Source organism: Rhinatrema bivittatum, chromosome 1 (genome assembly GCF_901001135.1).
Source record: "Rhinatrema bivittatum chromosome 1, aRhiBiv1.1, whole genome shotgun sequence".
NCBI classification, from domain to species: domain Eukaryota; kingdom Metazoa; phylum Chordata; class Amphibia; order Gymnophiona; family Rhinatrematidae; genus Rhinatrema; species Rhinatrema bivittatum.
In genome coordinates this window covers 645385620-645399168 of record NC_042615.1, presented here as the reverse complement: position 1 = coordinate 645399168, position 13549 = coordinate 645385620, and the positions used below count along the sequence as shown (strand labels likewise).

The window sequence follows — 13549 nt, the reverse complement described above, 5'->3', positions numbered from 1 at the left end:
TAACCTTTTTGAGAAAAATGTGAGAGAGAATATCTGGTTGATTGACTTTTTCAGTCAGAATTGTTGAGAAATTTCTCAACGGCTCCTATACCCGCGATGCTAACTGCAGCGCGGAAAGACGAAGACTGAAGAGAGACACCTGTGGCAGAGAATATCATAGCATGCTGGGCATGCTCAGTGGCCTCACAGGGCCAGTCAAAAGTTTCTAGAAACTTTGACAGAAAGCTTCCCGCTTCAGGGCTCCGTCAGTGACGTCACCCATATGTGAGGACTAGCATCCTGCTTGTCCTGGGATAAACATTCATATGTAAGTCAATGATAAACAATTATATAACCCCTTGGGATCAGATAATGTCGATTCTGTTATTGTTTGAATCAATATCTGCAAATTGTTTTCGCCTGGATGAGGACTAATAAATTACATATAAACCCTGCAAAATCAGAGGCTTTATGGGTGAGCAGAAAAATGGTTGTATATAACTGAATTCAAACCTGCTTAGATGGTATTTTTATTCCACTTAAGCGCCATATAAGACAGCTTTGAAACTCTTTGCAGAACTTAAATTAGAGCTAAATATTTGAGCTTGTAGAGAACATATTAATATTTTTTACTTAGGCTTTTAAGATATTTAATTTTATGTAATTATATTGTTATTTAAAAATGTTTTAATTGTTATATTCAGTATCAGTTTTAAGTAGTTTTTACCCAGAAACACAGAAATGACAGCAGAAAAGGACCAAATGATCCATCCAGTCTGCCCAGCAAGCTTATGTCTGTATCTGCTGCACTGTGTAGGTTACCCTCATGCTTATCAGTTTCCCAGACCTTAAAAGTCAGGGCTCTCAGATGCTGTCCGAATCCAAATTTTCCCTTACTCCTGCTGTGGAAGCAGAGAGCAATGATGGAGCCACACCAAAAGTATCAGGCTTAATGAGTAAGGGTAGTAAAAACTGCATCAACAAGTTACCCCCATGTTTATTTGTTCCCAAAACTGTAAAAGTCAAGGGACCCTGGTTGCTGTCTGAATCCAATTCCCCTTTTTCCACTGCAGTTGAAGCAGAGAGCAATGATGGAGTTGCATTAAGTCTTGATACTGCTATTTGTTAAGGGTAGCAACTGCCACACCAGCAAGTTACCCCCAGTTACCCCCATGCACTCTTTTCTTTAATTCCATCCTCTAGGGATCCACAGTGTTTATCCCATGCCCCTTTGAATTCTTTCACTGTTTTTTATTTCACCACCTCCTCCGGAAGGGCATTCTAGGCAATAACCACCCTCTCCGTGAAGAAATATTTCCTGACATTGGTTTTGAGTCGTCCTCCCTGGAGTTTCATTTCATGACCTTTAGTTCTATTGATTTCTTTCCAATGGAAAAGGTTTGATGATTGTGCATTATATAATCTTTCAGGTATCTGAAGGTCTGTATCATATCTCCTCTGCTCCTCCTCTCTTTCAGGGTATACATATTCATATCCTTCAGCCTCTCCTCATAAATCTTCCAATGCTGACCTCTCACCAATTTGGTTGCTCTTCTTTGGACTGTCTCTATCCTGTCTTTATCCTTTTTGAGATACAGGCACCAGACCTGAACGCAATACTCCAGGTGAGGCCTGTACAAGGGCATTTTCACCTCTTGTTTCTTACTGGTTATTTCTCTCTCTATGCAGCTCAGCATTCTTCTGGCTTTAGCTATCGCCTTGTCACATTGCTTTGTTGCCTTCAGATCATCCGACACTATCACACCAAGGTCCTCCCAGTCTGTGTGCATTAGTCTTTCACCGCCCATCACATACAGCTCTTTTGGATTGCTGTACCCAGGATGCATGACTCTGCAATCCAATTCCCCGTTATGCCTTGCCGTTGAAGCAGAGAGCAGTGTTTGAGTTGCATCAATGTATCAGTCTTATTGGTTAAAGGATCCACTAGGCCAAGCTCTTCTTGTATGTCTTTTAGAATACCTAAAGATTTAATTTTATCAGGTTTAAATATGAACTGCCTATCCAGAGTCAAAAGCAGGGGTTGATTAAAATTTCCACCAAGATGATGGGCACATCTCCACGGTTTAATAACATATCAGTTTAACAGACATATGGATTAAAATTTGGACTCCCGGAGATTTTAAAAAAGTATTAGGACCCCATTCTTTTTCTTGTTGGCAGCAGAATATATACATTCCCCCCACCCAATTGTTCTTTAGTTTTAAAGCCTCCTAACCATCCAAATGATTCTTCTAAAACAAGATCACATCTGCTGCCCCTTGCTTTATGACATACCCTAGAACTTTCTTCCACGAAGGGTGACGGAGACCATTGACATTGTGACTAAGTACTTTTAGGGAAACCATCATTCCCACCCCATTAGAGATGCTTTGAAAGGATATGAGAAGGGAAGAAATAAAGCATAATTATACAACAATGTTAAGTTATCATAAGGGTAACTCCATGTAGTTAAGAGACACTAGAGACTTGGGACACTCCACTTCTTGATAGTAGCTTCCTTCTGCATGGGAAACATGAAACAAGAAACTTCACAGGTCAAGAATAACCAAAGAAAATTAAAAGGCCTGTAGTAAAGCCACAACAGTGAAGAAAATGGGGTCCACATAAAGCACACCAGGGAACAAACATAAATCATCCTCTCACATATTAGGTTATTGCTATCATAACCTTCCAAAAGAATAAAATTGAAAGTTCTGAAAGGTGATCCTAATGCTTAACAAAACTTAACAAAAAAAGAGTCACAGCAAAGAGAGTTCCTCCTGGAAGAAAATTGTCGTATCAATCTGGCAGCACACCGGCAGGCAAAACAGAAGCCTTAAGAACATCAGCCAGTGGTCCAGCGATAGAGACAAACTAAAACAGAAACAGGATAACGGTACCATCATTAACAAATCACACTAAAAATGTGCATGAACTGCACAGTACTTGCACTATACGCTGGACAGGGCAGAAACAACCAAAATGAAGGGAAACAAGAGAACGGTTTCAGGTCATGGCTCGCTCTTTCTTTTCAGCCATTAAGAAGGCTGCTAAAACCTCTGGGTCATCATAATGTTTAGTGTGGTTGTTAAATGTAATTCTCATCTGCGCTGGATAAAGTAAGCTGTATTTTGCTCCCATAGCTTACAATTGTGGGTGAAGCACCATTGTTCTGGACAAAGCTGGGAATCTCCCTCATATACAAGCGACGCCTTAACTCTGGGCGTGGAGAAAATCGCCAGACCCTGTGTATATTGCAGGAGTTTTGCCACCACAGGTCTTGGGTACTTAAGAGTTCAGATTCGCCCTGAAAAGCACCCAATGGGCTCTCTCAATTTCAAAGCGCTTGTCAAACCAATGTTGTAAAACTTGCAGAATCAAAGTTTCAAGAAACCGTACCATGTCCCCACCTTCTGAGGCTTCGGCAATGCCTAATATACAAATATTGCTTCTGCAATTACGGTTGGCCAGATCCTCAACAGCATTCTGGAGGGATGCCATGGCCGCGGAGTGATGACGCACTTGATCGGGTAGGCCTTCCAATACAGCAATTTTCTTTTCACAAGTATTCACATTAACTTGGAAAGAAGTAAGCTGTTCCACTAGCCACTCCAAATGAGAATTCTTATTTTGAGTAGTGCTAAACTATGCAATCGTTAGATCTTGTATACTTTGAAGTTCAGTGAGCACTGAATCATGCAAAGTCGGCTGTTCTTCAGTAGGCCTTTGCTTCTCAGGCATCAGTGGGGTCCGTATTTAATCGTTTGGCACCAGGGGTGGCAATGAAGTTCAGCTCTGTCTTGGCCCCTTTACTGGATGACTTCTTTCGGTACAGAGAACACCAAAAACGCTTCTTCCACGATTACTTAGAAAAATATTAGAGACTGATTACTAGAGGATTCAAGGAGAGGAAAGAATTATGCTGCCATTCCATATGAGCTCTCTAGCTCCCCCAGGTAAGAATATTTCTTCTTCCATCTCATCCTGCTGCCCCAGTACCAAAGCTCTATCTACACAATCAGGCAGAAGCAAAAGCTGCTCATTGAAACCCAGCACATTTCATGCCCTCCCTCACCAAAATATCCAGCTGGTAGTGCTTCACAAAAGTATGCAACGAAGACCAGGTAGTTGATCTACAGATATCGACTGGTGTAAGTGTGTACATCTTTGCCCAAGATGCAGTCACAGCCCTGGTGGAGTGTGTTTGAACCAGCTGGGAAGGCCTCCTACCCTTCAATACATAAACTGATTCAAAAGTCTCCTTTATCCAGGCAGGCCACAGTAGCTTTCAAAGCAGCCTCCCCCTTACACGGACTACCATAGAGAACAACAGTCTGTCGGACCTGCGAAAGTAATTAGTTACCTCCAGCCTTTGCATATTCAAGAATCTGAGAGAATGGTACTCAGCTCCACATTCCTCCCAGGAAAAAAGCCTGGAGACTGATTTCCTGAAGCTTCGGTTTATTTTATATTTGTACCTGAATTGTACAAAATTCTTCAAACAGCACTTAATTCATTCATAAGAAGCAGAGGACTTCTTCTAAAGCCAAGTCCATGAGGACAAGATGGCGGCATAAAGGGAGCATGGAGCGTTTGCTGCTGCTGAAAGCTTTTCTTTCTTGGTGAATTACTGCTATGCCGGCTAAAAGGAAGGGGAAGGTTAGGATTTACCCCACTGAATCCTTACCTCCCCTAACGCAGCTCGACATCCAATGCTTTTTGACCCAACCAGAATTGGAGGGAGCCGGGGAACCCAATGAGAGTCTCCGCGGAGGACAGCGGGGATCTCCGACGGAGGAAGCGTCTCTCAGTCCTGACCTTCGCCTGCCTCCAGTTCAGCGTGACTCCGGCGGAGACGCAGCTCAGTCGTGGTCTGATGACGCGGCAGGAGTGACTGGGCTTGAGGAGGCATTTCTCTGCATTGCGTTGGAGGCGGAGAGCTTCCCTGCTGCCAGAGTGGAGCTAAACTCCGGCAACGGAGGCAGTCTGGCTGGTTGTTTGGAGGAGTCTCGGAGTGGGGAGGAAGTTGAGGCTCCTGTGAATGGAAGCCAGGGACAGTCTTCGCAATTACCTCCAAGGCCTGAGGCAGTGACCCTAGAGGCAATATGGGACTTGGTGGCAGGATTCAGACTTCCTTGAATAGATCAGAAAATAAGATGGACTCTTTAGCATATAATTTTCAGCAAAAGAACAGACAACTGTAATTACTAATAGAGTTATGGAGGCTGAAAATAAAATTCAGTCGGTCCAAGCCCTTAATACGGCGGGAGAAATTCCTTACCCTACTTTGAAGTGATTCCTGATAGAAGCGCTTGGATTCCCTGAAAATAATATGCCTTCAATAAATTCATGTCGTTTCCTAAATAAGTGGGCTTCTTCTACAGGAACTGCTGCTGTTTCTATTCCCGCAAATCTGACTAGTTTCCTTGAGAATTCGAATATGGATATATTGGATAGGAATACCTTGCTGGTATCTTTTATTGCTGTCCAAGATGTGAATAATGTTATGAGTTCCTTTTTTAGGAAATTTCCTGTAATGTTTTCCGGTCAGTCAGTAAGAATTTATCCTGATCTGGCCCAGGCGACACAAATCAGGAGAAGAGAATTTCTATCCTTTAGACAAAATGTAATTGCTTTAGGTTTTTCTTTTATCCTACGATATCCATGCAAAGGCATATTAAAAAGGGGTGAGGAGTCCTTTATATTTTTTCACCCAGATCAAATATGTCTATTCGTCGAAGCCCGTAAACCGACCACCTCTTCACCAATAGCCCAAAATGGGGAGAGGTCTTAGATTACATTATGTACTGGTGTAATCCTATGTTATTGCCCTAAAATTTGGTGAATTTCCTGATTTTCTCCTATGATTTTCTTCTTTCTTGTCCTTTCGTTTGGTTTTTCTTTCTTTCAAAAATTTTTCCAAAAGTACAAATTGGATAAAAAATATTAAATGTTTATTTCTTGTTAATAGAAAATGGATAATGTAAATGATATATATGATTTATCTAATTGTGACAATCAAATATCTTTACCAATTTGTAAAGTGAAAATGATAAATAAAGAATTAAAAAAAAAAAAGCCAAGTCCATAAGCAAAACACATCAGCATTGGCTGTGCTACCAGTACATTTTTTATGGGTTGTTATAAGGCTTGGGAATAACTGAACGGAGCGACAGTTGCTACCCTTAAGAGAAAAATGGGGGTAATCTGCATGGCGTGGCATACTGGATGGACTATTTGGTCCTCTTCTGCCGACAATTCTATGTTATATTACTATGTTGATGTAGAACTCAGAGTTTATCTTCAGAAGAAAAGATGGCACCAGATGGAAGATACTGCATCCGCTGAAATTACTAAAAATGGATCTTGACAAGACAAGTCATGAAGTTCTGAAATATCCACTAGGGAAAACATCTTCAAGGACAGATCCTTCACAGAAATCTACCAAAAAGGATCAAACAGAGCCCCTGCCAGAGCCCTCAAGATCAAATTAAGGTCCCAAGGATGAACAATAGAGCGAAAAGGAGGCTGAAATTGCTTAATGCCTCCCAGAACACAGGACACATCCGGGTGAGCTGCTATAGATATGTCACCCAAACAACCATGGTAGCACAAAACAGCCACCTGTATCTTTAATGAATTCATGGTAAGACCTTTATCCTATGTAAAACACTAGCAAGATTTTATTTTTCAAAGTAGTTGTGCAGTTGGCAGATTAGGCACAAATGCATAAATGAGATCTTTACCATCTTTATGAGTATATTTTATGTTATTGTTTCTCACTTTGGGCATATATTTTGGAAAGGTGGGTAACAAATAGTAAAAATAAATGAACAAACAAATCTGTTATACAATATAGCTAGCTCAAGGTAGAGAATCATCCTGTTTCCAACAGTGGCCAATCCAAGTCACAAGTACCTGGGCAAGTACTCAAACATTAGATAAATCACAAGCTACTATTGCTTATTAATTACCATAATAGCAGTTTATGGATTTTTCTTCTAGGAATTTATCCAAATCTTTTTTAAACCCAGTTACACTAACTGCTGTAACCGCATCCTCTAGCAATCAATTCCAGAGCTTAACTATGTGCTGACTGAAAAAGAATGTTCTTCTGTTTTAAATGAGCTACATACTAACTTCATGGAGAGTCCCCTGGGTCCTTCTATTATCTGAGAGAGTAAATATCAGATTTACATTAACTTGTTCAAGTCCTTTCATGATTTTGTAGACTTCTATCATATCCCTCCTAGGTTGTCTCTTCTCCAAACTGAACAGCCCTAACTTCTTTAGCCTTTCCTCATAGGGCAGCCATTCCATGTTCCATGCCCCTTACCATTCTGGTCGCCCTTCTCTGCACTTTCTCCAGTGCAACTATATCTTTTTTGAGATGTGGCGACCAAAGTTGCATACAGTATTCAAGATGTGGTCTCACCATGAAGCGATACAGAGACATTATGACAGCCATCATTTTATTTGCCATTCCCTAATAATTCCTAGCATTCTGTTTGCCTTTTTGATTGCCACACTGAGCCGACTATTTCAATGTATTATCCACTATGTTGCCTAGATCCCTTTCCTGGGTGGTAACTCCTAAGATAGAACCTAACATTGTGTAACTACAGCAAAGATTAGTTTTCCCTATATGCATCATTTTGCACTTGTCCACGTTAAATTTCATCTGCCATTTGTAAGCCCAATCTTCCAGTCTCACAAGGTCCTCCTGCAATTCATCACAATCTGCTTGAGATTTAACTACTCTCAATAATTTTGTGTTCTCTGCAAATTTGATCACCTTACTCTTCGTACACCTTTCCAGATAAATATATTAAAAAACACAGGTCCAAATACAGATCCCCTGAGGCACTCCACTGTTTACCTTTCTCCACTGTGAAAACTGACCATTTAATCTTACTCTCTGTTACCTGTTTTGTTTCCTGAATTATTTTATCATCAGGATACCTCTTGCATAGGAAAAACATACTACATAAAAATAATGGTCTCTTTCTGGTCTTTCTTTGAAAATTTCTTTTAAAATGGAAGTGGTAGCGTATAGGAGTACTTTGTTGACACCAGAGGTGCTAAACTCCAATAATGAAAGATAACAAATGGATCTGGGTTTTCAAAATATTTATGTGAATACTCAAAGAGATTTATTTGCATTTAGCAGCTGTAGTTTAGTGTTAATTTACATATATTGATTATTCTGAAAGCCAAACATATTTGTGGGGTTTGATTCTCTGATTTTAAGAAAAGCATAAGGCATACATGCTTAGCAGCAAACAAGATGCAGATGGCAATTAAATGTTTTCCTGTCTTGCTACATTTCAATACTTACTTGTAATATTGTTTCTGCAATGCGCTCATCTCGATTCTCAAAATTTGTTCTACTTTTGCAGGAAGAGACTTTTCTACATCTTTCTTAACTCTTCTCAACAGAAATGGTTCAAGTTCTTTGTGAAGGCTTGCATAACCATATTCTCTCCCCTTGCCATGTTCTTCTTCAAAATCTTCCCAGGAAGAAAATCTTTAAAACAATTATAATATTTAAAATAGTTACATGAATTGTTACAAAATTACCATTCATTTGTGTTTTATAAAATGTTTAATTTTATACTCAGTTTGCTTACGTATAAAACTGTTCATTCATACAAATCTTACAAAATCACATCAAATACTGAACATAATAACAAGGTGATAAGAATACATCCACTTTTCAATTTTTTCTTGTTTTTGACCTTGCAGAAGTGTGTTCATTTTATAAGTAAACTGATGTTTATAACTAAAAAAAAAGATTACTGAGTGTATACAACTTTTCAGTAGTAAGATACAAAAATAAAATACAGGCTTATAGCAAAGAAATCATGAAGAACAGAGGTGGAACATTTCTAGCTGCCAGCAGAAGCTCACATGCTGTGGCATCCCCGTTGAGAATAGCTGCTGCAAAGCAGCAGGCCTAGGCACGAAGAGAATAACCACTGCCAGTGGTTGCACCCTGCTCATAAAACAAAGGTCAGAGGGAGGGAGGTATTGGTGAAAAATAGGCTGGAGGAAGGGGATGAAAGAAAGAGGTACTATAAAGTGGTGCTGGAGAAGAGAGAAAAAGATGTCAGAGTGGGGATGGGGGTACAAGATTAGAAGGAGGCAGGAGGAAGGAGAAAAAAAACAAGCAAAAAAAAATATTACGTTTTCAAGAAAAAAGCAAAAAATAAACAAAATACAATGAAAAGTGAAAGAAAAAAATCCAAAATCTTAAAGCAAAAGGTAACAAGGAAAAATGCATTTTTACCCTGATTCCTAAAAGGTTTTAGCTGATGCCTATGTTTTCTAAATATCCACCCTGCTGCACGAAAATACATATATTTAAAATTGAGCATTATAAATGAACTCTGAGAGGGCATGATTTCAAATAAAGAATGCATGAGATGATAGGAAGTAGAAGAATCCTAGTAGAAAACTTGGTCAAAAGGAAAGAAGAAATGTATCTTGCCTTATAATTTCCTTTCATTGAGTTCAGCCAGACCTGTTAAGATGCATGGCTTTACGCTCCCCTACTTGCAGATGGAGACAGAGAACGGTTTTGCTGACATCCCCCTTATAGAAACGTGTTCTTATCTAAGCTTGCCTATATTCAATGTAGTAAGAAAAATTCAACCCACAAACTATACCCTCCTAAATAGGGGCTTCCATGGGAAAACCATCAACATGACCATCTCTGTCAAAAGGAGATCAACATATGGAACATGGCCATCTAATAATATAAGCCTCTGAATTGCTAGACCAACTCACTCTGTACACCTGAGAATAGTACTCTGGCAGTCTGGGACGGTCATAGACTGGTCTGGCTGGGCTCAAGGAAAGGAAATCATCAGGTAAGAAAAATGTCTCTTTTCTTTTCATCCATCTAGACCAGTCAAAACACATGAGATGTAACCAAGCTATCTCTAATCCAGGTAGAACCCTGCCAGACCCATTCTCAAGCTGTCTGAACCAAAGATCAAATCTTCTCTGGCTCAGACATTGAGATGATAATGCTCTGCAAATCTCTACTGGAAAGACAAAATGGAGCTCTGCCCACAACACTTGTGCTCTGGTTGAATATGCCCTCAGTCACCAGCAGACCCTTAGCTATATAGGCAGAGCCTATGGCCTCCCTATAATCCAGTATGCTATCAAAGCCACTTCATCTTTTCTGAAACTACTGAACAGCACTAATAGGTAATGTGACCTTCTAAATTCATTGGTTATCTTCAAATAGGAAAAATAGATGGAACCATTTGGCCAGACATGGCCTCCTCTGAGAAACTCAAAATGGTTTCCCTGTAGGCCTGTGATTCAAAAGTTCATTTGGCCAAACAGACTACTACCAAGATCTTTCATCTATGCCTTCTTGATCAGCCTCTAGGCATTTCAGAACCAAGTTTAGATGCCAGGAAGCAAGTACTACTTCTCTCCTGAGCGGCCTCTTAGGAAATGCACCATGTTTGTGTGAGTAGATAACTGCCTGCCCAGGTGACTATAAAAGGCAATAGCTGCCACTTCACTTTCAGGGAGTTCAGGACTCAGCTCTTCTCCAAACCCTCTTGCAATAAGGCCAAAATAGAAAACTAGCAATGCTTCTGCTGCTATCAAACTTATCTACCTACCACGCCTAGAAAGCTTTCCAATCTCTCACATAAGCCTGCATTGTGGAAACCTTTCTAAACCGTACGAGGTAGAAACTACTATATCTGTATCCCTTCTTAGTCAAATCTGCTCTTTCAAGGGCTATGCCATAAGAGAAAATTGAGACAGTTCTTGTGCACTATCAGATCCTGGATCAACAGACCTCTGGATTGATTCCACAACAGGGGCACTCCATCAGGAAGCCTAATCAGATCCACATACCAGGGTCTTCTGGGTCATTCTAGGGTTACTAAAAATCACCAGATTTCCATAACAGGCTATCATCTGCAAAGTTCTGTCCAAGGGCCATGGCGGAAACACATACAAAAGTCCCAGATTCAGCTACTCCTGAAGTAAGACATCCAGACCAGCTAAGCCCTTTTCCTTTTCTGCAATGAAAAATTTTCTTGCCTTAGCGTTGCTGCTGGTGACCATCAAGTCCATCTCTAACTCTCCCATCTATTCACAATCTGGGAAAATGCCCGCTGCCTGCACATTCTCTACACCTGCTATGTGAGAAGAGGAGATCACCGTTACATGCTTCTCTGCTCAGTTTAGCAACAGATCTTCCTTAACTGCCACATGAGGACTCCTTATTCTTTCTTGTTGATTCACATATGCCATGCTGCAGTACTGTGTTAAACAATTAGAACCGCCTAGCCCTGAAGAAGGGAGGCAAACCTTTGAAGTATCTTTCTTATTCACTATTTTATCCAGCTGACTGATGTACACTTTGTACTCTGCCAGACTCCAAGTCCCCCTGAGCCACCTAGTTACATCAGAGTGTTTTGCAACCAAAGAGCCTGGCATCAGTCATAACCATTATCCAAGTAAATGATTTCAGCTCTAACCCCACCTCCAATTTCTGACCACTAGCCATCATCCCAACTGGTTCTGGCTTTTTCTGGAAGCCTAAGTCTTAGTGAACATATCTGAGATTGAGGAGACCATCTCAACATAAAGACTCTCTGCAAGGATCTCATATGTGCTCTTGCCCAATGCACTAAGTCTAAGGCCGCTACCATGGAGCCGAAAACCAGAAGGTAATCCCACATTTTGAGGCCTTTGAACTGCCAGCAAGACTCGCACCTGACCCTGAAGTTTAAGGATCCTCTCCTTTGACATGGGCACATGCTCCTTTTCTATGTCAAAAAAGGCCCCCAGTTATTCCAGGCTCAACATGGTCTTGGCAAAATTGACCACTCAGCCTAACTCTTACAACAGTTGTAGCACTTTGGCCATGACTGTCCTGCTCTCCGTCCATTTAGCTTGGATCAGCCAGTCTAAAGATTGGTGGACTACACTCCCTTCTTGACTCAAAACTACTGCCACCACCATCATTACCTTGGAGAAGTTTCTTGGCGTAGCTGCAAGGACAAAAGGAGTGCCCAAAACTCGAAATGATTTCCTAGGATCATGATCCACAGATACTATTGATGCTCCTCCCTTATCAGAATATGGAGATGTCTCTGTCAGATCCAGAGGAATCAAACATGCCCCTTGTCATACTGCTCCCAAGACAGACCTCAGGGTCTCCATTCTGAATAAGAAACCTTCAGTACTTTATTGACCTGTTTCAAGTCCAGAATGGGCCAAAAAGTACCTTCTTTCTCGGGGACTATGATGTAAATGGAATATCATTCTTGTCTCCGTTAAGACACCAGAACCAGTAATATCATCCCTATATGATGAACACAATCTTGTGCTACTCACACTACTGCCTTCTTTTGAGGGGAAAGACAAGGAGAAACCATAAATGTATCTAAAAGAGGTCAGGAAAATTCCAAGGCGCACCATCCCTTATGACCTCTAGGACTCACTGGTCTGTAGTAATCTGGATCCATCTCCAGTAAAATTCGGACAGGTATTCTCCTATTTGTGAATCTGAAGCATGGATCCCTAAGTCTTCACTGGTAAACTCAAATACCACCAGTGAGAGTTCCTGCTTCTGCTGCCTCTTGATGCCCTGAAAGGTCTGAAATCTGGAAATAAAAGCCTGTTTGAGAAAGGTTAAATTTTCCTGTCCTATGTGTCCCCTTCTACAGGAATTGTAATCTTTTTGGTGACTACACAAACCTGTGCATCTACTCTTCAAGCCCTTAACTTTTCCTTGTGTTCCATAAGCAGGGGATAACATTTTCCCAGCAAGATTTCAACCTTAAAACTGGCATCAGAGTGTCCCACTCAGTTCTCCGATTGCCTTATAGAACAGAAAGGCATTAGCAGGTTTCCTCAGGTCTGCCATAATTGAGTCTTCCTCCGACTTAGCTTCCCCCTCTTACTTCCTTTCCGAAATGTTCAAGATCTGCAAGGATTGATCAAGCAAGAAAAATAGTACCTCCTTCCTAAACAAATGAAACACTGAATACTCATCATCTTCCCTGGAGGAATATTCTCCATCCTTTAGCTCTTCTTCACTGTCATTCCTGCATCCTTCCTTAAATAACCATAACCACAGATCTGGAAAATCTGTCTTCCTCACTGGACCTGAGGAGGGTGGGGAATAAATGAAGCCTCTGCACCCACATTCTTCTCCCCCCTCCTAATTTTTTTGTCCATTTTGCCTGTCGCTTTTGCTTTTTCCCTTTGTTTTTCCCTTTAAATTTTTGCTTTTCTTTTCTCTCCACTCTCCTCCCTCCTTCCCCTGCATCCAGACACTCTCCTTGCAATCCCACTTGCCTCACAACAGTTTTCTTTCCTTCCAAGCACTTTTGCCTATCCCACTTCTCTCCCTTCTAGGTTTTTCCCTTTGGCTCAGCAAGAGGGCTTTGTCTCTAGAAGTCAGAGCCTCTCCCCACCCTGGATGCCAAGTCCCGAGTTTTAAGTGCTTGGGCAACTTGGAGTCTGGGATTATTTCAACTCTGTCAAACGTGGAGGTTCTTTTCTGCTTTATCTGAGGTTTGAT

At 40.9% G+C, this 13549-nt stretch overlaps 1 protein-coding gene across 2 annotated transcripts in view; it reads right to left on the bottom strand.

The window, feature by feature from the left end:
* CHD1 (chromodomain helicase DNA binding protein 1) overlaps positions 1–13549 on the bottom strand; it is a 330081-nt gene that overhangs the window by 189116 nt on the left and 127416 nt on the right. For both annotated transcript variants that reach the window (XM_029572713.1, XM_029572721.1), the window contains exon 15: positions 8318–8506. In XM_029572713.1, the coding sequence (XP_029428573.1) occupies positions 8318–8506 (189 nt within the window). The remainder of the gene's footprint in view (positions 1–8317; positions 8507–13549) is intronic.